The 27,706-nt window shown below is 33.6% G+C and overlaps 1 protein-coding gene across 1 annotated transcript in view; it reads right to left on the bottom strand.

Moving 5' to 3' along the window:
• Positions 1–1,867: 1,867 nt before the first annotated feature.
• The window catches only part of LOC115209614, a 1,042,307-nt gene continuing 1,016,468 nt past the window's right edge, over positions 1,868–27,706 (bottom strand). Inside the window, exon 5 of the mRNA XM_029778060.1 lies at positions 1,868–1,933. Within this exon, the coding sequence (XP_029633920.1) occupies positions 1,904–1,933 (30 nt within the window). The 3' untranslated portion in view covers positions 1,868–1,903. The remainder of the gene's footprint in view (positions 1,934–27,706) is intronic.

Genomic DNA, 27,706 nt, shown 5'->3' with positions numbered 1-27,706 from the left:
TATACCAAGACAAAACAATGTACATGATAACATTTCCAATCAGTTAAGATCAGAAGCCATGAGAGCCACTGCCTGGTACTGCATCATTATTATTATTATTATAATAATAATAATAATAATAATAATAATAATAATAATAATAATAATAATAATAATAATAATAATAATAATAATAATAATGAACAACACGGTGTGTTTATTTTAATAGCCTACTAATGTATACAGTGAGTTTCTCTGCCCTAGGTGTCAGGAAGACACTTGGTGAGAAATGGAAACAGAATTGAAAGAAAATGATAATGATAATAATAATAATGCTTGAAGACCAGAAATTGTTGCAGTTGATAAAATCATGAAGGAAACTAAGATCATAGATATTGCTATACCTGAGGATGTACGAATGGATGATTAAGAACTGGAAACGATTGTGAAGTACAAGCTACTAAAAGATGAGATTGCATGAATAGAGTCAATGACAGAAGTAACTGTTATTTCATTAGTTATAGAGGCATTGGGAATATTAACAGCTAGATTTGAGAAATTTGTTGGAGAAATTGGGATCAACATGAGGGAAGAACATGCTCAAAAAACTGCTTTATTGGAGACAATAAGGATTTTGAGATTGGTAATTGAATGTTAAGTACTGTCAAAGAGGACCCAATGATACCCTTGACAACAGGTTCGCTATTACAGAATTAGCAAAAGCAGGTGAAATCAAGAGCTCTGCGAAATAAAATAATAATAATAATAATAATAATAATAATAATAATAATAATAATAATGCTAAAATGTTAATAGGAACTTGTCCAAAGTTATAAGCTTCAAATAATAGTGTATGGTAATAGCGACTCCTTACGTAAAGTAATTTTTTGGCTTCAATGCAAGACTGAGATGCAAAGCACCTTAAATAGAAAGATCTTCATGTTAGTTAGTTAGTTAATTTTTTGGCTCAAAAAGCAAAAAGCAAGGCCATGTAGGGGGACATGGAATTATGTACAGAGTAGTGTTCATGTAAAGAGTTCAGGCCACTTGTGGTCAAGGGAGACTTTGAACTGAGTGGTCGTCGGCATCTTCACCATCTCGTCCGGCAGCTTATTCCATGGATCCGCAACCCGGACAGAGAAAGCCCCTCTCCTTCGATTGAGATGAAATTGTCGCAAATAGAGCTTTTCGGAATGACACCGCAGCCGACGCTCTGGAGCAGGAGTGAAGAACAGCTCTTTCGAGAGGTTACACTTTCCGCTTATGATGTTGTGAGCAAGAATGAGATCACCACGGCGTCGTCGTTTTTCTAGAGAATAAAGGTCGAGCGTCTTCAGCCTTTCTTCATAAGACAAATTCTCGAGACCAAGAACCATGCGGGTAGCCAGCTTCTGGACTCTTTCGAGATGCTGTATGTCTTTGAGGAGACAAGGAGAAGAGGCTTGAATCCTGTACTCCAATATGGTTCTCACCAGCATGACTTAGAGCGGTAGGAATATGGCTGCTGTGAGCATTCCAAATGATTGTCTAATCAAGAACAGAACTCTGCGTGCTTTGTTGGCAAAAAAATATACACTTTGCAAGAACATGTTGACACTCAGTATTCTATAAATATTTCAAATGAAACTTGGTTTATATATGGAATGAATTATGATAGAAGCTCTTTTAATCCCATAACAGAGGGAAACAACTTTTGAATGACCACATGCACAATCTAAAAACTGTTAAGGGTTAGAGCAATGCTTTAACAGGGATTCTTCTATTAAATGCAATGGAAGTAAAATCTTCCATAAGGCAATAGTCTTTACTTTTCTTCATATATATTTTTTCATATAAGTAATTAAAAATGTATACAACTAAAAATAGGAAGCATTTTTAAAAGACATTGCATGGCTCTTACCAATACCTGTTGCTGCTGGAATAATTAATCCGTGGAAATTATTAAGTGACTTACCTGAAATAGAAAAGAGAAAAGAAAAAAATGATAATTAAACATTAACATTATGAGATAAAAATATCATAATAGATATTATATATTATAAAAACAAAAAAGGCTAAAAACTTTATGAGAGTTTTATAAGGTCATTTATTGCAAGAAATGTAAATTCTAGTTTTCAGCATTTTCCTTCATCTGCACATAAGAAACAATGGTTGTTCCTTAGGCCTGTAGACAAATAAATAGAGAGTTATTATAATGAAGTAAATAGGTGGAAACGTGAAAAGAGATATTCTGCGAGAGGATTAAATGTCCAGGACGTGAGGTGGACTAAGAGAAAGGAAGCTGATAATAAAAGAGTGAAGAATAAACCAGTAGATGCAAGAAAAAAAGGCAAAAATAAGATAGGAAGATTTCAAATAATATGAGAGGAAAGTAAGTATGGTAAGAAAACAGTATGGTGGATAAGGATAAACCACACCTTGAAAAACTATTCCCATATAAATATGCTGACAGATTATACACTACTTTAAATGAAAGAAATATCTAACAAGTATAGCAAATATTACTGTGCACAAACATACACATTAACCAACACATGCAGATGTAGATGGGTTTACTACAGAAGATCAGTCTCTCTCTCTCACACACACACACACAATAATTTAACTATTCAGACTTAATAAATTCTGGCAGATTCAAATATGAATATCTGATTGCTGTTGTTATTGATCAGTGGAGAACATCTCTCTTTAGGAGATGTGAGTTCATCACATATGTGATTCGTCAGTGAATTACTTGAGCTATGGACACAAATCTTCTAAAGGAACATGTCCTTGAAGATGGAAAACAACAGGGATCAGATATTCATGTTCAAATTTGCCAGAATATATGAAAAAAATGAATAGACATATTATTGCATGGATTTTCACTGCACTATTGGCACCTCATGAATTCATATATATATATATATGTGTGTGTGTAGTTAAGTCTATGCCTGGTCATAGAGTGACCAACGGTTTCACATCCCCAAAGGGCTTAGCCCCATGGATGGCTCATCAGACTCAAAAGCCTAGTTAGTCTAATTTTTTAGCTTCAGTTTCAAAGTCTTACAAGCTGTCCTAAAGCTAAGCCCTTTGTGAATGTGAAATTGTTGGTCACTCTATGACTGGATATAGCTTTAACAATATACAGGGCATCCCAAAAGACACTGATGGGTTTCAAATTTTAATAACTTCCTTAACTTTACAAATGAATGCATGAAATTTTGATACAATATAAAGGACATAATGGAAATTAATGCATATAAATCAAATTTTGCAGCACCACTACATCACATATGAAAAATGACATCGCTTAAATGGCAATCTGCAGCCAATATATATTGCAAGCAGGGGTAGTGAACTCCTACTATTTTCCAGCTACAAGACCACTAGACTATACTGTTTTGACCTCTTTGTGGTCATCCTCGGTGGTGGATACTCATCCACTAGAGATAGCATTAGCTCATGCTATCTTGGAATATTTAGAAAACAAGTGACACACAGTTACTGATCTTGTAATAAGCAAATTAGGGAGTTAGAAAAGTCTCTACAAGAGGTGAAAGCAATCATCATACTGAAAAGTAATGTTTATCACCACTTATTCTTGATTATTTTTCAATATTAACCAAAGCACATTGACACCAAAATATGTACAAGAAATCTACTGGATAGAAGTATTTATGCTTATTTATTTATAGAGTTCTTATTCCTTCTAACACAATCGTCATCGTCATTCTCCTCCTCCTCATCATCATCATTATTCAATGTTATTTTTCCATGTTGGACAGTTTAACCAAAGCTGGCAGCCAGAGAGCTGCACCAAGTTCCAGTCTAATTTGGTTTGGTTTCTATGAGTGTATGCGCTTCCTAACACCAACCACTTTACAGTGTGTGATGGGTGCTCTTCTAACATATTTCACTGCTTTTATATTTACAATAAACTCAGGGATATAATAATCATTTGTGTCTTAGACTTGTTTCAACATATTTGCCATTAATAGTATTATGGCGAGGACCATGACACCCCTCCCTGTGAGAATGGACTAGCCAAACTCGTATAAGTAGCATCGTGTTTTAACTGAGAGTAAGAGATGAGAACTCGCAGTAAGTTGAAAGGTGTCGTTCATGAGTTCATGGAATTACAGGAAATTGTTGAGAAGTTGTTATAGTTCGTTGTGAGTTGGTTACAGTTGTTGGAAGAGTATTTGGGAATAGATCAAGTGGAGACAATTGGTGTCTACCCCGTTATGTGGGACTATATATCACACTGTATTAGGGTACGATAGTAAGGTGACATATATAGAAACCACGTTATAGAAATTAGATACAACTTTAATAATCTTAGCAATCATTTACTTATAACTAAAATTCACTTGTAGCAAAAACAATAGTCAGCTAAGGTTTTAATATCGGTATGTTATTTGTAAACAACAAAGAGAGATACACAAATGTGCAAGATTAATTTCAAAATTTTCTCTCTCAAAATCCTGTCTTTTGATCGTTTGTATATTTTCATGTCTGTACTGAAAGAACAAAAATCCAATAATGAAAGAATTTAAAGAATAGAAGTAGTGTGGGCTACCATACTTATATTACAAAACAAATCATGGCTTTCCTCACCCATACACACATATATTACACTGCCTAACAATAAAAATACATGTGCAGAACTTCAGATTTTATAATAGGCAAAATGATTATACTAGATTTTACATCATTTTCTAAATATATTTCAATTACTGGAATTCTCGAAAGCAGTTATTCATAGTCATAAAATATGAGTATGATGTTGGTTTAAATTGATGTTCAATTTAACTAATCAAATATGCTTAAAAAAGAGCTTATTAGAGCCTATTTTGGAGACAGTGAAACTATAAAAGGTTCAGTTTACAGCTCTTAAAATTAGAGCTGAATATTTGTATGTCGTCAGTATGCATAGTGCAAATCAACTCTCACCTCTTCTCTCTCATGCAGACATTCTAATCTGAATTCTCAATGTCTGCTGAATCCATTGAACATTGAACTTTTTATGTTGTTGCAAATTATTGTGGAGATAATAGTAATAATGGTACACCCCTCCCAGGAGATGAGTGGTATGTGATAGTCACTATAAATAATGTGACGTCGGTCAGTGTCAAGAGAGAGTACGAAGTAGACGGTTATATATAATCGTGGTCTTGTCTTACTAACTCTACTGCTATACCAGAGTGGGAGTTACAATAATCCGACACTAAGAATTGCTACAGTGGCGACGAGGAATTAACAAACTCACAAAAGTATTTTTTCTGAAAATTTTGTGGAAAAAACCATAAAATTATGGAAAATTTGTTGATCGGTTTGCTCAAGTTGCAGAAACAGCAACAATGGCTACCGAGAGAACAACAACAATAGCAGCTAAAACTGCAAGAACCACATCAGAAACAACAACAACAACAGCAGCAGCTACAACTGCACTAACAACAGTAGAAGCAACAACAACAATTACTATTACAACAACAAATGCTACAATAAATGAATAGAAAGTCGTCAGGAAATGCTGAAAAATGTTCTCGCCAGATTATGTTGCGAACTCGATAACAGAGTTTAAGTACGAACCAGACGAAGGAGTTACCTTCAAGGCTTACAGAAGATACAAACAAATTTTCAATAAAGAGGGCAAAGTTTAAGATGATGATATGAAAACACGTTTAATCTTAGGAAAACTGGTAGCGGGAGAACATGAATGTTACAGCAATTACGTACCCCCAGAAGGAACCTTCTGACATAAATTTTCAAGATACAATAGACATATTGTGAAAATGTTTTAGTGAGAAAATCTCATTGCTAAATACACGTTGAAAATGTTTGAACCTAGAAAAGAACATGGAGGACTGCATCATATATGCTGGTAGAGTTAACAGGGAATGTGAAAAATTCAAGCTGGACGAATTGATGCCTGATATTTACTCAGGGATTAACTGCAGAGAAAGACGCAGAAGTAAGAACAAGAATTGTCGCTAAGCTGGAACAAAACCAAGCTATAACCTTACAACAAGTGTCGGAAGAGTGTGAAAGAATAATAAATTTAAGACAGGTCACAGATAAAATTGAACATAAAGATTTCTCCCAAGTGAAACAAGTGTGAAATAGGCAGAACAGAAATCAAGTATGTACTAAAATACAGTACAAACAGGACAAGAATCAGGAAAAAACCCCATGTTTTGGATGTGGTGATCTACACCTGGGGAAACACTGTCCATTTAAGAAAGCGGAATGCTTCCATTGGGGAAAATTTGGACATGTAAAAGTGCACTATAAAGCCAAGATGATAAAATGTTGGAACAAAGAAAAAAGAATAAATGGTATGTCATGAAAAGAAAATGGTAACATAACAAAGAGAAAGTTGGTAAATGTCAAAATTAAAAACATAAGAGTAAAAATGCAGTTAGACACTTGTCTTTGCCTCCATGAGGCCCAACGTTCGAAGATCATGCTTCACCACCTTGTCACATGTCTTCCTGGGTTTATCTCTTCCACAGGTTCCCCACACCATTAGAGTTCGGCACTTCTTCAGCTGTCCTTGTCAATAAGCATCACATGACTGTACAAGTGCAGTTGTCGCTTTTGCACACCACATCAGATGCCTCTAATGCCCAACTTTTCTCTCAAGATGCTTACACTCTGTTGCATATGTACACTGACATTACACATCCAGCGAAGCATACTGGTTTTATTTCTTTCAAGCCTACACATGTCCTCAGCTGCAATAGTCCATGTTTCAGTGCCATGTGGTATAGCTGTTCACATACAGGCATCATAAAAATCTGTCTTACTCTTTGAGAGAGAGGCCTTTTGTTACCAACAGAGGTAGGAATTCTCTGAACTTTGCCCAGCCTATTCTTATTCTAGCAGCTATGCTCTCAGGGCATCCGCCCCTACTGACTTGGTCACCTAAATAATGGAAGCTATCAACTACTTCTGGTTTTCCCCTCTGGTATTTGATGGTGTCTATTTTCTGTACACTTTTAGTGTTAATTATACCTGTGCACCTTCCACACACAAAATCTATTTTCCCTGTAAACCTTCCTCTGATATTGATGCACATCTCATGTGTCCATAGCTTACACTAAATACATCTTATGGAGTTTTTCCTATGCCTTTTCCATGTATTGAGACGGACCATCTGCCTGAAGGGATTTGCGATTTGTCTGCTCTCATAGTTACTAAGACTTTCACTTTTGCAAGATTAACTCTAAGGCCCTTTGATTCTAGACCTTGCTTCCACAACCGAAATTTCTTCTCTAGTTCTGGCAGTGATTCAGCTATAAGAACAAGGTCATCAGTATAAAGGAGTTCCCAGGGGCAGCCCATCTTAAATTCCTCTGTTATTGCCTGGAAGACTATGATGAATGAGCAGGGCTGAGAACTGATCCTTCGTGAACCCCTAAATTCGTCGCTATACACGTTGCTATAGCAATGGCAACATTCCTGTACAAGGCTTGTACAACTCTCACTAGCCACTTATCTATCCCCAGCTTCTGCATTGACCACCAGATAAAGGAGTAAGAGATTCTGTCAAAAGCTTTCTCTATGACAACAACAGCCAGGAACAAGGGTTTAGTTTTGGATAGATATTTCTCCTGCAGTTGCCTAATCAGGAATATAGCATCAGTCATGCTCCTGCCTGGCACAAATCGGAACTGCATTTCATCTACACTAACTCTCTTCCTAATTAATTGAGCTATGACCCTTTCTATGACTTTCATCATCTGACTGGTTCCCAGCCTAGTGTTACTTCATGTTGGAAAACAGATGATAGTTAGATGGGGCCACTTCAGGAGAATAGGGATGGTGATCAACCAGTTCAAAATCACAGTGATGCACAGCAGCCATTGAAACCAAGGACTTGTATGCTGGAGCATTGTTCTGATGAAGCAAGACCCCTTTCGTCAGTTTTGCTGGCAGTTTGGTCATGTTAGCCTTTTGTGACTGCAAGTTGGCATAGAACTATGACCCTTTTGAAGATAGTCAATAAACACAATGCCTTTTGTATCCCCAAAAACATGCCATCGCCTTCCCTGCAGATGAAATGAACTTGCTGCTTTTTTCATTTTCCTAAAAAATATTTCAAAATTTAGAGATCTGATCTTTCAGTATTACAGTATTCAGTCATGTGGTTTTTATCATTTCAAACATCAATAGTCTCATCAGTCTTTTGATATTCAATGCTGTAATGACAGAGTCTAAGATTTAAACCCTGCTTTTATGTTCCTTTACTTTTACTATCAGTAAGGAGAAAGTAGAAGTGTTATTTTAAACACACACACACATACACATAAATCACATTTGGCAACATAAGAATAGAATGCTTTGCTATCTGAGTTTATCCTTCTAATGCTCATAGTATAAAACCTTTGCAAACCGCTTTGCTTCAGCTTTTCATCATACTAGATATACTTGGTGTCATGCTATCATCCATCCCTTCAATGCTTATATTTTAGCCCTTCTAGTCATGTACACTGTACTATCTCACAACTGTAATGATTGACTCAAATCCTACTCCATTTACAAAATAGTCTAATGGCTTGTAACCGTCGGTTTATTAAGACTTCAGTTGCCATCTGTGTCATAGTTTTCTCTCACCTCCTTATAGTATAAATCTTACCCAGTGCTGCTTGGTAGTCTTACCTAACAGCTCTAGAAGATTCATAGCTTTCTCCTATTGTCTTTTGTCCATCTAACTACCTGTTAAACTGTACCAAAGTGAATTTCCCGCAGAGCATATACTCATAGTGTTTTAGAATGACATGATCGGTTTCTCCAGCAATCTCCATTTTTTCTCTATTAAACACAAAATCAATCTGGCTGTCATGTTCACCTGAAAGGTAGGTGACTGCTTTAGAGGCTGGCTTGCTGAATTTTGTGTTACAACTTCATACATCATTTGCATTCAAAATTCCTGAAATCTTTATCATTTTCCATGTCTTGTACCATGACGATAGCCTCCATACAGACTATTGCTTCCATCCAATATTTCCTTAAATTAAAATCATTGTCAATAATAATATCACTGCTATCAATTATTGAGACAACTTGCCCAAGCACTCCATAAATCTCCTCATCCATCAAGCCTACTCATGGGGAATTAGTAGAGATCACAGGTGCTATTATATTGCCCATTACCAGTCAGAGCTTAATTATTCTAGCTCTTATATTCAATATCATAGTGGTAATTTTCTTTGCCTGTCATGTCAAGGAAACTAGTAATCATTTATGAGCCAACAAGGGAGCCTCAGCATTGTTCTTGACCTGCATGAAATAGCAAATGAATTTTACCCATCATCATTAAAAAAGGATGAACACTTTGGATAATGTAGTTCTTAATACACAAAAAATAGTGACTTGGAACTAAAGAATAATAACGATGTCAATAACTTCATCTACTTACTCCCTGATTGGGGTTTACTCAGGCTGGTTCTGTGACCTATTACTACAGACTTCCTATGGTACATAGCCTGTTCTTCTGACAAGTCAATTCAGTTGAGATAATATCTAAAGAACTGGTTACACACGGTGAAAATTCTACTATATTAGTCCTCTGATTGGCCTAACCAATATCTATCTTTGAATGCATATATGTAAATGAGAATGTGCGTATTTACATACATATATACACACATATATAGGACAACTTCCTTCACAGTTTCCATTTAAAATACTCCACTCACAAAGAGATGGTTATAAAAAAGGTTATGTTTTATGATCTAACAAAGGCTATGTTAGAAAACACTCAACCACATGGTTCCAGGTTTAGTCCCACTGCATGGTACCTCAGGCAAATGTTTTCTACTGTAGTCTCAATCCTACCATAGCCTCATGAGTGGACTTGGCAGATAGAAACATTTATACATACATATATACATATATATATATAATTAAGATTCAGTTGAATTAGGTACTTAAATTGAGGTACCTTGTTAGGTCAATCTAATTTGCTCACCCAAATAATATCAGATGAACATCAAAGTCTGTGCAGAAGCATTTGCACTTGATATTCTTGCAGTGTATACATATACCATGACCCAACTTAGTGAAGAGATCCATTCTTGGTTGTTCAGACAAGCATTCTGCACTGTGGTTAGATAGAAACAAAGTGTCAAAACACAATCCAAAAAGGAATATTCACCAAAAAAAGCTAATGGTGTCTGTTTGATGGTCTAGAGCTGGTATCATCCACTACAATTTCATGTATACATCAATCAATTGGATGGTATGATGAGTGAACTTGCATTTAAACAACCGAGATTGGTCAATTGAGATAGGCCAATTCTCTTGCAAGACAATGCTCAACTACATGTTGCACAAAGAAAGCTACTCAAGTTACAGGAACAGAAGATGGAAGTACGCTGTCTTTCACCACATTCACCAGACCTTGCACCAACTGAGTATCATGCTTTTCAGGCATTAGACAACTTTTTGCAAGGAAAAAACTTCAAATCTGAAAAAGAGGCAAATAATAGCCTTTCATAATTTCATCACCTCTTGCTCTCCAGAATTCTTTGCTGCTGGCATAAATAAACTCCTGATAAAATGGCAAAATTGTGTTGATAATTTATGTATATACTTTGATTAACTGCATTGCTTTTTCTTAAGATAAAATAAGCTTTCAATTCAAAATCGGACATTTCATTCTTCATGATCTGATATTTCTCATTAAATTTATCTTTCATTGGACTAATATTAATAGTAGTTGACTTGAAATTTAGAACTTGAAACAAAGTTACTGCTGTTGACAGAGGGACTGCTTGATTGATGATTGTGAAGATAATGTACACCTTTGATACCTTTGCTCCTAAATGCAGAACTGACATTACATATGATAATTACATTAATGCACAATATTTTACAATATGTTGTGCTTCATGCTGATTGTCAGTCATTTTATGGAAAGCTACACTAGGCTGGATAGAGTATTTTTAGAGTGTTGCTGAAACTAGGGATGCTACCTTACAAGATTAAGAGTCCTCAACATCAACTAGAGAAAGAAACATTTGTTTCATGTTTTTCATTTCCTGAGAAGTTATTTTGAAATAGATGAAAGTGTCATTAATATTGAAATATTCAATTATACATAGATTAACATTACAATGTTTGGATGATGACTCTTGATTTTTTTTTATACACTTTAAAAAAAAATGGGTATAATACTTTGAATGATTATTCTTTCAAAAACTATAAACATTTGATAAAAGAGAGAAATAAAAATATTTTCTGAAATTTAAATCCTAAAAATATTGTGCTCAAGTAAAAAAAAGACAAAAAATGGAAATGCTGTAATAATCCCCCAAAATATTTTTCTAAAAAGTATGCTAAAGTATATGCATGCAAGAGTTTTTGAGAGAGAGAGAGAGAGAGAGAGAGGAACAAAAGAGAGAGAGAGGGGGAGTGAAAGAGAAAGAGAGAGTGGGGGAAAGTAGATGTGTGTATGTATGAAATACTATGGGATCATGAGGTATAAAGGAAAATGGAAAATCTATTTAAGTGTAATAATTCATTATTTAATGATCCGATTCAAAGCTAAGTGTTATCAAATTGTAAATGACTGATGCAAAATATATTTAGTAAAATTGTATTTAAAGGGAAAAATTTGGGTATTTTTCTTTTCTTCTTTTAAATCAACATTGTTTTCTAAAGGCAACTCTAATTTTTCACATGACCAGCTTTTGGAATTTTATGAAAACATTTTGCAACTCATTGATCACAAATATGCAAAGTTTCCTCACATCTCTGTCTCTCCTCTTTCATTCTCTTTATAAATATACTGTAAAATATTAATAGGTGAGAGAATTAGGCTGTAGTTTAACTTTATTTATATGTATGTTGTTGATGCACATATATTGATTTTTAATAAATTTCACTTGATCCTGCTATAAAATCTGATTTTGACTTTCACAAGAAGATAAATGAAAAATGAAGTTCATGAAAATTTTTAGGTTTGAATTGTATTCATTAGAGAGAACTTTTAGTTGCTGTAATTAATATATAAGTAAACACTTTCTTCTTTTAAACATAGTTAAAGATATTTATTGTTAACATTGTGTAAATAATTTTGAAACTTTTGGTTATTTGAGATTAATCATTTAGAAATATTTTTTAAGAATCAACTTTGTTCTTCTGTTTACTGAAGTTTCCTAAATTTTGTCTTTTCAAGTTAAAAAGCAATAGTGTCATTTGCAATGATACATCATATTTAGTCATGTATAATACACTGCTTATCAGATATTTTAACCTAATTATGAAAGGCAATCAGCCTATTTGAGAACTAATTGCTACTTACGTTTTCATAGTCAAGTGTTTCACCATATTCTGTATGGCATGATGGAAGTAAGGTAAGTACATCTACTGTTCAAGCTAACTGATATGTAATGGTAATAACAATACGTTTTCTATTATAATAATAACTGGCAGAAATGTAGCATGTGGATATACTGTCATCAATCTTCAGTGCAAAAGTTTATAAAATAATATTTACAGTATTGAAAATAATAACTGAATTATTTAACGTGTAGATTCATCATCATCATTTAGCGTCCGCTTTCCATGCTAGCATGGGTTAGACGGTTCAACTGGGGTCTGTGAAGCTGGAAGGCTTCGTCAGGCCCAGTCAGATCTGGCAGTGTTTCTACGGCTGGATGCCCTTCCTAACGCCAACCACTCCGTGAGTGTAGTGGGTGTTTTTTACGTGCCACCAGCACAAATTAAATTAATAAATTTTCATTAAGGATACCATCATTAACAAAATGCATATATAAACTGAAAAATAAATACTATTGTTTCTGAAATACTATAATTATTATAATAAAGTGACACTATATACATTTGTACTGAAAAAAAAAAGACAAACAAAACCCTAAACATTCCATAATGGAAGTACATATATAACAGTATTTACATGCCGAGTTACACATTTTATAAGATTCCATGTAAGTTGGCTTTTCTCCGGTTAACTTTTATGATAATAACACTTTACAGCTGACACCAGTGAAGTTCAAAGATCACTTCCAAATTTACTTATTGTTTTGTGGATGCTTTAACTTTTTCAGTGTATGTTAGACAGCTGTATAAAAAATATTACTAAGCACTTCTTTTCTTATATAACACAAAAAAAACTATGTACTATATATGAGATTTTCTGATCTCATAATTAGTGATGTACATTATATAGAAAAGCATATCTTATACAAAAAAGAACAGCACATTTTATGTTCTTTTTCAATAAACAAAGAAATTTGAATTATTGTTTTTTTACCATTTGAAGAATGTGTATTGATGATATGATAATATATATTAATATGTACAAAGTCAATTGTTGTATGCCTACAACCTAGTCACTGATGCTCTATTTGTCATTTGTTTTTCACTTATAAATATACATGACTGCAGTTGGTCCAATAATAAACATGCTCCTTGCTTGTTAATGAGCTTCAAAGCAGTGATGGCTTCTTAGCTCAATTGATGGTTAGTAGCTTATATCACAGCTATCACATAAATGTATCTTCTCAGTTACATGCAATACAAAATCATGATGATTGTCATTGTCTGCAAATGATTACTCTTCTGATCACCAATAAAGAGATGGAAGACAGGTTTTCTCAGATAATGATGATCTTATATTGGCTTGCTTTGGTTCATGTAATCCTTAGTGGCTAACAAGTGGTTAACAACTTTAGAAAGTCAAGTTAAATCATGAGTTGAACATTTGAAAAGATTATTGGTTCTGGGTTCAGTCCCACTGCATTGTACCTTCGGTGGCTTCTCCTATAGACTCAGGCTGACCAAAGCCTTGGTAGATGGAAACTGAAATAAGCTCAGTGTGTATATATATATATATATATATATATATATATTCTTTTATTCTTTTACTTCTTTTGGTCATTTAACTGTGACCATGGTGGAGCAGTGCCTTAAAGAGTTTTAGCCAAGGAAATTGACCCCAGGACTTACTCTTGTAATCCTAGTACTTATTCTATCAGTCTCTTTTGCCAAGCCACAAAATTATGGGGACATAAACACACTAGCATCAGTTTTCAAGTGATGGTGGGAGGACAAACACTTACACATAAATATATATATATATATATATATATATATATATATATATATATATATATATACACATACAGACATATATACATACATACAGACAATATTGACAGTACATACATACATATATATATATATATATATATACACATTCATACACGACAGGCATCTTTCAGTTTCTGTCTACCAGATCCACTCACAAGGCTTTTGTCAGCCTGAGGCCACAGTAGAAGTCACTTACCCAAGTTGCCATGCTGTGGGACTGAACCTGGAACCATGTGGTTGGGAAGCAAGCTTCTTACCACACAGCCATGCCTGTGCCTAGATATATATGTGTGTGTTTGTGTGCGTGTATGCATGTGCGTGTGCACATGTGTGTATGTGTGTGTTGTGTCTGTGTTTGTCCCCAACTCACTGCTTGACACCACCACCACCATCACCACTTGATGCCTTATCAGTTCCATCTTTCTTTCACACTTTTCTTATGAATGTTGCCTTTCACAGATAGTATCTAATCTTTATGGCTTAACTTTGGTTTGCAAGAGTTTCTTCTCTCAGAGCACACATACTGTAGAGTAAGCACTTTAGAATTTTTCCATCTGTCATATGAATTATATGGCCTTCCAGCCTCAGTCAGTAACATGGCATAAAGTATATCTATGCTTATAACATTTGTTAATTGGAAAACCTCTAAAACACATTGTTGCTTCTGGATATATTCAAAATGTGTGTGTGTGTGCTTGTATGTTTCATATATCTTGCTGATAAAAATAAAATGTATGTCTCGATTGTCACACTTGTACAGGTAAACTAAAACAACAAATGGAGTGAGTGGCAGTCAGAGAAGCTAAATGCAGGTGAACTGCAGTAAAAGGTTTTGTTCTGAAGATGTTGGCATTTTAATCAAAATAAAACTGCAAATTTTTATTGTAAATTGTATTTATCAATTTCATACACACATATATAAATATGAGATTAAATAATAAACTTTTCTTTTTGAAATATTGTTCAGGTTACATTTACATATATATATATATAGGCGCAGGAGTGGCTGTGTGGTAAGTAGCTTGCTTACTAACCACATGGTTCCAGGTTCAGTCCCACTGCATGGCACCTTGGGCAAGTGTCCTCTACTATAGCCTCAGGCTGACCAAAGCCTTGTGAGTGGATTTAGTAGACAGAAACTCAAAGAAGCCTGTCGTGTATATGTATACACATATATATGTGTGTGTGTGTGTCTGTGTTTGTCCCCACCAACATCACTTGACAACCAATGCTGGTGTGTTTGTGTCCCCGTAACTTAGTGGTTCAGCAAAAGGGACCGATATAATAAGTACTAGGCTTACGAAGAATTAAGTCCTGGGGGTGATTTGCTTGACTAAAGGCGGTGCTCCAGCATGGCAACAGTCAAATGACTGAAACAAGTAAAAGAGTATATATATATACATATATATATATATATTGATATATATTCAATCTTGCTTTCAGGTCAGTCCATTTTTTCCATATTTGCTCTTCCTCATACTAACCCACATTTCTTTTTCTAATTATTTCACACGTTTTCAAAAAGAGGAAGTTGTGGGTATGAAGTTGTCAAGAATACCAATTTCAGCTTTCTGAGAAATGTAAGAAACATGCATTCATGCACATACACACATACATATAACATATTCTAGTATTTAACAGCAGTGGCAGACTGGCCAGGTTGCCAGCTTGCCTGATGGCAAGTGGGTTCCTTCCTGCCCCATTAGAATCCTTATATGGGAGCCCATGTTAGTATCTAAGGGGCACATTTTTTATTCACTCCTGGAAGAATGCATTAATTATTTCAGCCTGGCTCTGTTTGTAGACAGTTGGAAAGAATACTTTTAACAAAAGAAAAAAAAAATGAAATGATAGCATTGTAGTTGCAGGTGAGCCACCTTACTCTCTTGGCAACCAATATTTTTAGACCCAGTCCACCACTATTTAACAGTATCCTCTAACATTTTTGACTCTCATATAGGTCATGACGTCTAAGGATATACTTTGGCGAACTAGACCATGCAGATGTGCTTCATTAAGACACAACTTGGATTATAGCCCTCTCTCTCTCGTATATATATATATAGGGGAAGTAGGGGGAATGAGAAGAGAAAGGATACTATGCATAAGAAAAAAAAAGACAGGTGAGGGAATATGTGTAATAAACGTACACATAAAATAAAATTACATACATACATATATATATATATATATATACATAAGTATATATTAGCATATAAATATAAAATTACATATATATATGTGTGTGTGTGTGTGTAATTTCATATTTATATGCTAATATATACTTACATGTGTGTGTGTGTGTATATATATATATATATATATGTATATAATTTTATTTTATGTATACGTTTGTTACACATATTCCATCACCTATCTCTCTTTTTTCTTTCCTTACGCATAGTATCCTTTCTCTCCCTATTCGTTACTGTGATACCATCCTTAAACAATGCATTCCTCTTCTCCCTCTCCCTTACTTCCCTCTTTCTTTCGCTAACTGTTATGCTTAGGGTTCTTCTTATTTTCTTTTTCTTTCCCCCTCCCTACATTTAAGATATACTTCCTATCTCTCTTGTCTGTTATAACTAACTTGTATATGTATACACCAAGAGATTTTTATGTGCGTGCATGTTTGCATGCATATATGTATATGTGAATATGTGTATTTGTGTGTATATTTATGTCTTACATATATACGCCTGTACATGTATGTAACTATATGTGTGCATCTGTGTATTTTGATATATATATGTATATCATGGATAGTCTAGTATGGGTATATACTGTTGTAAAATATTTATGCAATGCAGTGTGAAAATTTTAATTTTAATTTTAATTTATTTATTGACTTATATTTCATATATTAATTATTTACAATATGTATTTTGAATCTACTCTTTGATTTAAGGTTTTCTTCAATTTTACAATAGGATGAATTTATATTGAATTCATTTACATTGTTCATTGCATGCTTAAGACCGTTAATTGAAACGACTAATGAAACAAATCCATTTTTGAAGGTGTATCCTTTAAATAGTTTTGATTATATCGTTATTTCTGTTCCCTTTTAACGTGTCTGATGGATGGGAACGTAAAACTCTGAGTAACAGCTTTTCTTATATTTCTGCTGCTTTTAAATAAAGTATATATCTGTAAAATAATATGTGCTAGCGTTTTTCAGATGGCCAGATAACCGAAGAGATGGTGCTGTGGATTTCCACCTCGGCATCTGAAACTCAGAGTTGGCTATTGAATAATTGTCACATATTATTTTACAGATAAATTTTCTCTATTTACATAATATTGAGGCCTCTTTCTTTGTTAACTTACTGTTTTTACCAATATATATATATATATATATATATAATATATATATATATATATCATCGGCATTTTTTACAGCTATTCCTCTATGCTGGCAGGGGAAGCACTGTTGACAAGACTCAACAGATTGAAGGATCACATGTTACTCCCATGTTTTACTTTTGGCATGGTTTCTATGGCTAGATGCCTGTGAAAACATCAACTACTTTGCAGAGTGTACAAGATGTATGGTTCATGACACCAATGCTACAGATGCTGTTTTACTGTGAGCAAAACTTAAATATCTAAATATAATCTATCTTACCATAAGAAGGTAATGAAGATAAGATTTGTCCTATATTTACTGCATTTAACATAGGGTGCAATATATTGAAAGATGGCAATACTTTCATTAATATTTTCTTAAAAGAAAGTTTAATTACATTGTATGTATGAAAATTAGCCAAATTGCATTCATGTATTTACTATTACTCTTTACTTGTTTCAGTCAGTTGACTGTGGTCGTGCTGGAGCACCACCTTTAGTCGAGCAAATTGACCACAGGACTTATTCTTTGTAAGCCTAGTACTTATTCTATTGGTCTCTTTTTCCGAACTGCTAAGTCACAGGGATGTAAACACACCAGCATTGGTTGTCAAGTGATGTTGGCAGACAAACACATAAGCATATACACACATATATACATATATATGATGGGCATCTTTCAGTTTCCGTCTACCAAATCCACTCACAAGGCTTTGGTTGGCCTGAGGCTATAGTACAAGACACTTGCTCAGGTGCCACAAAGTGGGACTGAACCCGGAACCATGTCGTTTGTAAGCAAGCTACTTACCACACAGCCACTCCTGCGTCTATATGTATGTATATATATATATATATATACATACATATATATATACATACAGACATATATATATATACATATATATGTCCACATTCATACATGACAGGCATCTTTCATTTTCCTAAAACAATTAGTACTTAGTGCCATTGGTGATGATTTTGTGAAAATTATAAAGCAGAGTAAACTCTATGTGGCTTACATTCTAAATATAATTAGAAGCCAAAGGAATATTTATTTGATTGACAGAAATATCTTTTAACGTTAGTATCTACTTCGGCTATGGTTAGGTTTCACGCAAAATATAGCAATATAAATGTTTTGACTGTATTGTTTTATTGTTTTTTTTTAAGTCAATGAACTGTGATTATGCTTAGTGAAAACCTTCAAAAGTTATATAGATTATAATGATCCATGTACATCATTTGCTACACATTTCACTAAATTTGTAAGATTGAACAGCAAAGTCAAGCCAGATCTAAGGGGATGTAACTGATATGGAATCAAATAACACCAAGCATTTTTATTCATTTAACTTTTCAATTTTGCAGTCTCTACCAATCATATATACATATATATATATACGTTTAAATATTTGTTGTGCAATATGACCATTCCGAAATATAACAATATATATATATATATATATATATATATATATATGTATGTATGTATGTATATACAGTCATGGACTGGCCAGCTTGCCCAATGGCAAGTGAACTCCTGCACCATTAGAACCAATATATGGAAGCCTATGTTAGTATTTAAGGGCCTATCTTCTCAAGTTTGAGAATTTTTATTCACTCCTGGAAGAGTGCATTAATTATTTCAGCCTGGCTGCATTTGTAGACAGTTGAAACGAATACTTTTAACAAAAAACAAAAAAATAGATGAGAGCATTGTAGTTGCGGGTGGATCCACTTAGTCTTCCAGCAAACAATATTTTACACCCAGTCCACCACTGTGTATATATATATATATATATATATATATATATATTAGGTCATCCCATAAATAATGTGGGTTTTTTATACTTCTTTTATTTTTCAAAATTAAGATAAACAAAATTCATTTTTAATCTAAAATATACTTTCTATCATTTTCTACAATGCTCTTCCATCTCTCTGGCAGACTTGCAAGGCCCCACTTCCAAACTTCACTTGTCTGTGATAAAAATTACTCTTCCAGCACTGTTCTGACCTCATCTACAGAATTCTGGAATAAATGAACACGTGGGTTCAAACTGCTCCAGCCTTTGGAATGTCATCCTCGCCATATGCAAGAACACCTGATGGAAGAACACCTTTCATCTTGAAAACAAAGATAGTGATTTTCTGATGACATGCAGGTGTTGATGAATGGTTGAATGACCAACCTCCAAGCTTCTATGCTAGTTCCTAATCATTTACAATGGGATTTTGTTCCACAAGGGTTTGCAGAGCGTCCTCGATGAGCTCTACAGATCTTCCAGGGCAAAGCTCATCTTCTAGGCTGTAGTTTCCGGTTCGGACTTTCTGGAACCACTGTTGACACTGGTCTTATGCTTACTGTCTAATCCCCATATAATGCATTAATATTCCTCGCTCTTTCAGTTGTGTTATTGTCTTTTTTAAACCCATAAAGCAAAATCTGCTGAATATTTCCATTTTAGCTTTCAAAAAATAACTGTTACAATCGAACTGCACTCTTCAAAACTTTCACTAAGAATAAGTACAAGGTAAAATTACTACCTGCTTTTATAGCAAGATGATGCAAGTAGTTTATCCCATCCTCCTCCAACCTTAAGTTCACGCAGTTGAAATAAAAACCGCATTATTTATGGGATAACCCAATATATGACATTGTTTTTATTATCTAAATGCCAACGATGGACTTTTTATATCTTTGTTAAAAGCCAACTCCTTCTTCAGAGGAAGAATTTAAATGATATATATACATATATACATACATACATACATACATATATATATATATTTTTTTGACTATTTATTAAATTTTATGTATTGATTAAGTCTTTCCTTGTTTGTTTTGCAAAATAGTGGTTTTGTCTCAAATAATATTTTATATATATATATATATATATATATATATATTATATATATATATATATATATATGCATATAGAATTAAGACAGAACCTCCACATACATACATGCATAAACATGTATACACACATATTCACATGCACTAACACACACACACACACACACACACACATAAAAATATGAATTCTTAGAAAAATATTCAACCAGGCTATATCACATCATATGATGTCAAGCATTTTCTCATTTGAAAATTTTTTCATATAAAATACCTTCCTACTTTCCTGGTTTATTTTCATGTTCCGGAATAAAGTGTCTTTATAAAAACTAATATTGTATGTTTCAGTTAAATGACCAAATACAAAGCTGGCTACAACGAAAACCTGTCATACTGGAAGCTCTTTACAGTTGATTTCATCTAAGCTGCCCTTCACTAAAATCTGCTGTCTGTCTATAGAAGGGCTGCCATATTAAACATTTCTGACTTATTTGTTGTCCTGACAGTACTTTTATTTACAGTTTATTTCAGTAGTGTATCCATTTGTAAGAGCATAACTACTGTTTCTGACAATCTATTTATCTTTGTCTCTGAGCATTTTAAATAAACCATTTTGACCTTCTGTATGTGTCAGGTTTAACTTTTTTGTAATATTCTATACAGAAATATTTTTATACATTCTTTTATTGTTTATCTTTCCTTTTAATTTACTATCAGTTTGAAACGTATTTCTATTTCTTTCAAAAGTAATGTAAGAAATAAAAGTTAAATTAGAAATTCATATTATAATCGAAATGTACCTGTAAAATTTGTTTACAGATATCAATGTTATTTAACATATAATAGCTTTAACCAAAAAAAAAAATCAATAAATAAAAAGAAAAGAAAACTGACTTTATTAAGAATTTTAACTCATTAATTTTCGTAAAGAGGAAGAAAGCTTCTCAGATCACAAGAATGCAATTCAGTGACAAACTGAATTTCATATTCTACTTTTGAAAGAAACATTTAAATGAAACAAAGCTTTTGTCTAATACAAATAATTTCATTGCCTTTAATCTTTCTGATATAATGACTTAAGAAGTCAAATAAATATTAAATTTTTTTCTATTGTTACAAGATTGGATATATAATCCCAATAACAACAGTCTGGTTAAAAATTAATAATATCAGTATGTGTGTATATTTAAAACATATTTCTATGCATTGTTTCTTTCATACTGTACAATAATATATACACATATACCTTAAAGATACAAGTCACAGAATGTTACCATAGCATTAATATATCTCTTTCAAAGTCTTGAACTGAAATTTTTCTCAACACATCAATGCATGTATTCTATAAATAAATATTTGTAAACTGTAACTTAGGCAAGTATTAAGTGTTTCCTCTATTTGATAACAAGTGCAGCTTTTCTAAATAACATTGTTCTTATCATTTACAAAAACTTGACATATGAACATATTTCTAACCTTTTCTAATAATACAACTTTCTCCTAAAAAAAAACCTAATTGATAACCATTATCTCCTCCATAAAGCCAATATATTGTAGACTGCACTGTTTTTCTCATGCCTCAAGCCATCAAAAATACAAAGAAAATATGAATTCTACTTATCTGATATTATACTGGACATCTGACAAAACCTTTTTTTTTATAAGATAGTATTTCCAGTAGGACTGAACATAAAACTGAATGGTAGAAATTATAAAGTACTTCTTTATTTTTCATGAAAGAAAGAGCATTCTCCATTGATTTTGGATAACGTTCCTTTTGTCAAGTGTTAAAGTATCTGTTATTACCCTTTGGAAATAAAATGTCTTACTAACTCACATTTCATGTATTATATAGCAAATTAAGGTAGTGGAAATAGTGCATATTGTAGAGAACCTTATGAAAGAATTTAGTAAATTAAATTAAATTCCATAGTTATTCCAGTAATGATATTAAATATCTACCAAAAAATAGAATTAATATTTTCTGCAAGTTATGTTGTCTCAGTAAACTTGATACATTTCAACACAAAATCGTTTCAAGTATGACATCCCTCAACAAAAAATAGACTGGTATATAAAACTGCTTTTTGTAGTTAGGGATAATGAAATTTTCAATGGATATATTTAATTTCTGAAGTAAGAGGGTAAACAAAAGTTTGTATCACTGCTGATAAAATTTCAATATAAGGCTGAGGTTTGTGTAGATTATTCATTTGCCATTCACAAAGACATTTTCTATAAAGCTAAGGTATGTATTGGGTTGTCCGGAAAGTTTGTGCCGAGTTTTAAAGGAAAGAAAAAGGTTAATAAATACTTGCCATTACATTTTTAATCAACCAAATATGAAACATTTTGTTGCACAATGCATCTCCATCTTTCCTTTAACTTGAAAATACCCTCTTCCCAGATTTGAGGTAGTTTCATGGCAAAAAATTCATCAAGGGAATTGAAATTTTTACCATTAAGACTATTCTGCAGAGATCTGAATAAGTGAAAATCTGAAGGAGCAATATCTGGTGAATATGGAGGGTGGGGTAACACACCCCAGCCAAGCTGCAGTAATTTTTATCTGGTTCCCAAAGCATCAAGTGCCGAAAATGAACTTTCTTATCTTCCATTTTAAAGGGTTACAGAATTAACACAGGTTATAGGAACATAAACCTTCTTCCACGTAAAGATAGCTTAAACTGTGCTCTAAATGGAGGTGTAGTAAAATCCTATTTTATGGACTCAACCATGTTTTAAAATAAGTCAAAAGGTAAGCTGCTGTAAACCGGCACGAACTTTCCAGACAACCCAATACATCTGTCTATACAAAGTGTGTATTCTTATACACACACACACACACACATGCACACACACACACACACGCGCACACACACATATAGATATGTATGTGAAGGTGCATGGTTTAGTGGTTAGGGTATTGCAGTCATGACCGTAAGACTGTGGTTTTGATTTCTGGACTGAGTGACGTGCTGTTTTCTTGGAAGGAACACTTCATCTCACAATACTCCAGTTCACTCACCTGGTAAAAATGAGTAATCATGCGATGGGCTGGTGTCCCATCCAAGAGTGGAATATATACCCCACAGAATACAGGAAACCAGTCTTATGAGCCTATAGAGCAGGAAAGACCTTTGAACCATTTGTTTTTAACTGATATATTTACTGTGGTTGATTACAAACAACAGATACGTAAAGGGACACTCAATACATAAATGGACAGTCAAGTATATATATCTTTCAAAATGCTTATTAAACAGTGGTATATGAAAGGAAATATACATAAAGACAAACAGACAAATAGTTGTACTTGATTTTGGTAGTGAACTCGGTAGGGCTGGGGAATGTGAATCTGTAGGTGGAGCTTCACTATATGCCATGATTGGAGAATAATTAAAACAAACATAAGTAAAAATATAAGAATAAAAGGATAGGAATCATAATGTGCTGGAAAATATGTGGTAAGGCCAGAAGGGCAGGGGATTTAGAGGGAGTAATACTAAAAATGGAAACAGCATGGTAGTGAATATAGGGTCTGTATGCATGATTAGGTGGGGGAAGTGTTTATACTTAATGTCTAAATTATAGTGTATTGATTTGACAGGGTAATGGGTAATGGTGGGGAGAGGGAACAATGAAAACAGTGATAGAAGAGAGAGTAACGGTAGAGAACTAGTGTGAGAAGATGATAGAAGAGAAATAGAATAGAATATGAGTGTTTGGTGTGAGTGAGTGATTAAAGCGAGAGGGAGTTATATTCAGTTACCTGATTGTTAAGTGATGGAGCAGTGAGTAATGGAAAAAGAGAGATTGATAGAAAAAGTGAGTGTGATGGAAGTAAGTGTGTGTAGAAGGGGAGTAGTGGGAGACAGATATAAGATGGAGTAATGGGAGAGACAGAATGGTGATTAACCCTTTCGTTACCAGCCTGGCTGAAACCGGCTCTGGCTCTGAGTACAAACGTCTTGTTTTCATAAGTTTTGAATTAAAATCTTCAACCAAACCTTAGTCACAATTAATGCTCCTAACACTAGCTGACTGATAACTAAGTTATTTTACTAAATTCTTTGTTATATTTAAAGTAATTGAAAGAAACACAGAGCATCTGAAAATAAGTACAATAACAAAAGGGTTAACAGTAAAGAAGGATGTTAGACCAAATGTAAACATTAAATACCCCAATTTTCTGTGCTATCATCATTTTCACACCTGTTTCACCATGCTTGTATAGTTGGCATGTTCATTCTAGCAAAGACTTTGCCATTTGTTGCATACCTTTGTCATGTTTTCATGAAGCTCATCCTCTCGGTATCAGTGTTCAACACTTCTTTCCTTATCTTCCTTAATCTCTCTCTGCCTTAGGCTCCCATTCATGTGGATTATTTCACACCTTCTAATCTGGATGACATTTTCATACACACCAAATGTTTGCACCAGTGCAGTTATCACCCTTGCACGTTTTTTTCTGATCCATCTTATACCCAGTTTTTCTCTTAGCTAATTTGGGCTCTATCATTCATGCATACTAATAATGCACATCTATCACAATGTGCATACTTCATTTCTTTCCATCTTTCACATATCTTCCATATTCAGGGCCCACATCTTTTTACCTCACAGCATCACACTTTGTACACATGCATCATACAATCTTCCACTCTGAAAGAAAAACTGTTTATTGCTAACAGAGGCGATAACTTCCTGAATTTTTTTTTTAATGTTTTTACAGCACTTTCTTATTCTGGTAACTATGCTTTGAGAACCCCCCACCTCCACTGCTTTTTAGGTTACCTAAGTAATAAAAGCTATCAGCTAATTCTGTGGAGCTTTCTGATCTTTTGAAGTTTGTCTGATTAATAAAGATATCCAATTTGAACCACCAAACTTAAAATGTAGATTGTAGTGTTTGGAAAGAAAACATACTCAAATACTATGTGAATGTTTAAGTTAGTAGTGTTGAGCCTACCCATGCACGCTGGTATAAAACTTGCATGTCAAAGTAGTAGATATAGTACATAAAGTAGATATTAGAAAAGATTTGTATACAATGAATACTGCAGTCAGTCAACAATCATGACGTATGCTGGCTCTGTATATATAATTTATGTAGCAGCTTTGTCAGCATTTATCATACCTTGCTAAATACTCATAGTAAAATATAAATAGTAGTATAGTATTGATATTTTTGTCTGTATTACCACAAATATAAAGCATCAGATTTTGAAGGTTGAAATTTTAAGAAGCCATGCATTCAAAATATTTATTAGATAATAGAAATCCCAAATAGCAGATAAAGGTCATCAACCAGAACTAATTCATTAACTAAAATGCCATTCAGAAGAACTAAAAGTGTAGCAAAACATGAGAGAAAAAAAATCAATGAATAAATGAAGTGAATTTTATCAGCACGGCTGGGATAAATTTTCTTGGAGCTTCATAGAGTATTGATAATCTTTACAATTTACACTTTTTCATTTTACTAATTCTAAATTAATAGGAGCTTTATCAATGGAAGGAGTAATTTCTTGAAATGCCAGGCAGTGAAAATTTTGTGTTGACATGAGAGATATTTTAACAAAATGATTGAATACTGTATCTTAGCAAGAGGAATATTTAGATGAAATATCCATTATCAGACAACAAACAATGAGAAAATATTTTTGGATGACTGAGAAAGAAAAGAAAAAAATATAAATATCACATTTTTAACTTTATCTGAATGATTTTAAAATTGTCTTTGATGTCCTTCTGACACATAAAGCAGCAGCAGCAGGAACAACAACAATATGTGTGTAAAAGATGCATGTATGTGAATGAAAAATATTTTATCAAGTTTAAAGAAAACTTTAAAACTCATCTCAGTAACAAGAATACTATCTGTGCCATCAACACATTTACACTACCAGCCATAACATATGGTTCTATAGTATTGAACAGAAGTTTTGTAGACCTAGATTCCATATTCTGTAATACAAAAAATCTTCAAAAGATCCACTACATACTGTACAATAAGTCACAAAATTTGCAGTTTTATATCCCTAGAAGTGAAAGTGGTAGTGGATTATTGAGCAGCGGAGAGCATTATAAGAAAGCAATTATTAATGTTGACTACTACCTTTTAAATGCACAAAAAGTTTGCTGCATGCTCTTGTAGATTATTATTATAGGAAAAAAGAAACAAACTAATTATTTTAGCAGCAACAACATTCTTGAAAGACATTGATTTAGACTTTGAATAAACCTGAAGCAGACACAATAAAATACCGAGAGCGCATATGTCAACCATGGTGAACAACCAAAAAAGGTATGATATTACAAAGACAGTGTTTTCATGAAATGAATGTGTTGTATATAAATCTAAATTATTACTGGCCTGAATAAACAAATCTGACCTTGATGGCATAACTGATGAAACAAAAGGTAATACCCGGTTCAGGAACAGGCCATTACCTATTGAGATATTGAAAGAAATAATATTATATAGTGAACTTATTATATACAGTGCTCAAATGCACAACAACTAATCAGAAAAAATAACCCAAACTGCATGAACAGTAGACAGGATGTGCACTGGAAGTAAACAGTTAAAGAAAAAAAAGAAACGAGGATGGGGGGGCATCAGGGGTCGAATTTCAGGAAGCATGGGTGTTTTGAAGGATGTAGTGTCTCAACAGCTAACAACTGATGGAGGAAATTTATTCCATGCTTCAGCAATTCTGAGCATGAAAAAAGATGTTCCCAAAAGTCATGAGTGCTGTGTTGTTTTTGGTTTTGTGAGCATGGCCATGAGTGTTAGACATATAGAATTCAAAAAGGTGCCCATGATTGTTGTTGGAAAGATAGTGTATTATCTTGTGGGTATTTACTAAGTCAGTTGCCAGATGTCAGAGCTTTAATGTGTCTGTGCCCAGTGAAGCAAGATGTTCAGCGTATGGTAGATGCCTGATGGCAGGTATTTATCTGGTTGCACATCTCTGAACAATTTCCAGGAGATTGATATGCTGAGCAAGATAGGGGTTCCAGACTGGTGATGCAAACTCTAAGTGTGGACGTACCATAGTTATATACAGCTTCAACACTTTTGTTATCGCATTTATTTTGAGATGTTCTGTGTTTCATTCAATTAATTTTAAATATGAAAAGAATTTAATAAAATAACTTAGTTATCATTAAGCTAGTGTTAGGAACATAAATTGTGACTAAGGTTTCGTGGAAGTTTTTCAAAACTTATGAAAACAGAGCCAGAGGCAGTTTCAGTTGGGTTGGTATCGAAAAGGTTAAATAGATAGCTGGAGAGTAGTTGACAAAGGTTTTACTGAGTGATCCTAAGACACCCTCAGCCATGACAATCTTAGACATGTAGATTGTCCAATGCAAATCGCTGTTAACAACAATATCCACACATCCTCT

The sequence above is a fragment of the Octopus sinensis genome, linkage group LG3 (genome assembly GCF_006345805.1).
Source record: "Octopus sinensis linkage group LG3, ASM634580v1, whole genome shotgun sequence".
Taxonomy (NCBI): domain Eukaryota; kingdom Metazoa; phylum Mollusca; class Cephalopoda; order Octopoda; family Octopodidae; genus Octopus; species Octopus sinensis.
This window is presented reverse-complemented; position numbering and strand designations above follow the sequence as displayed.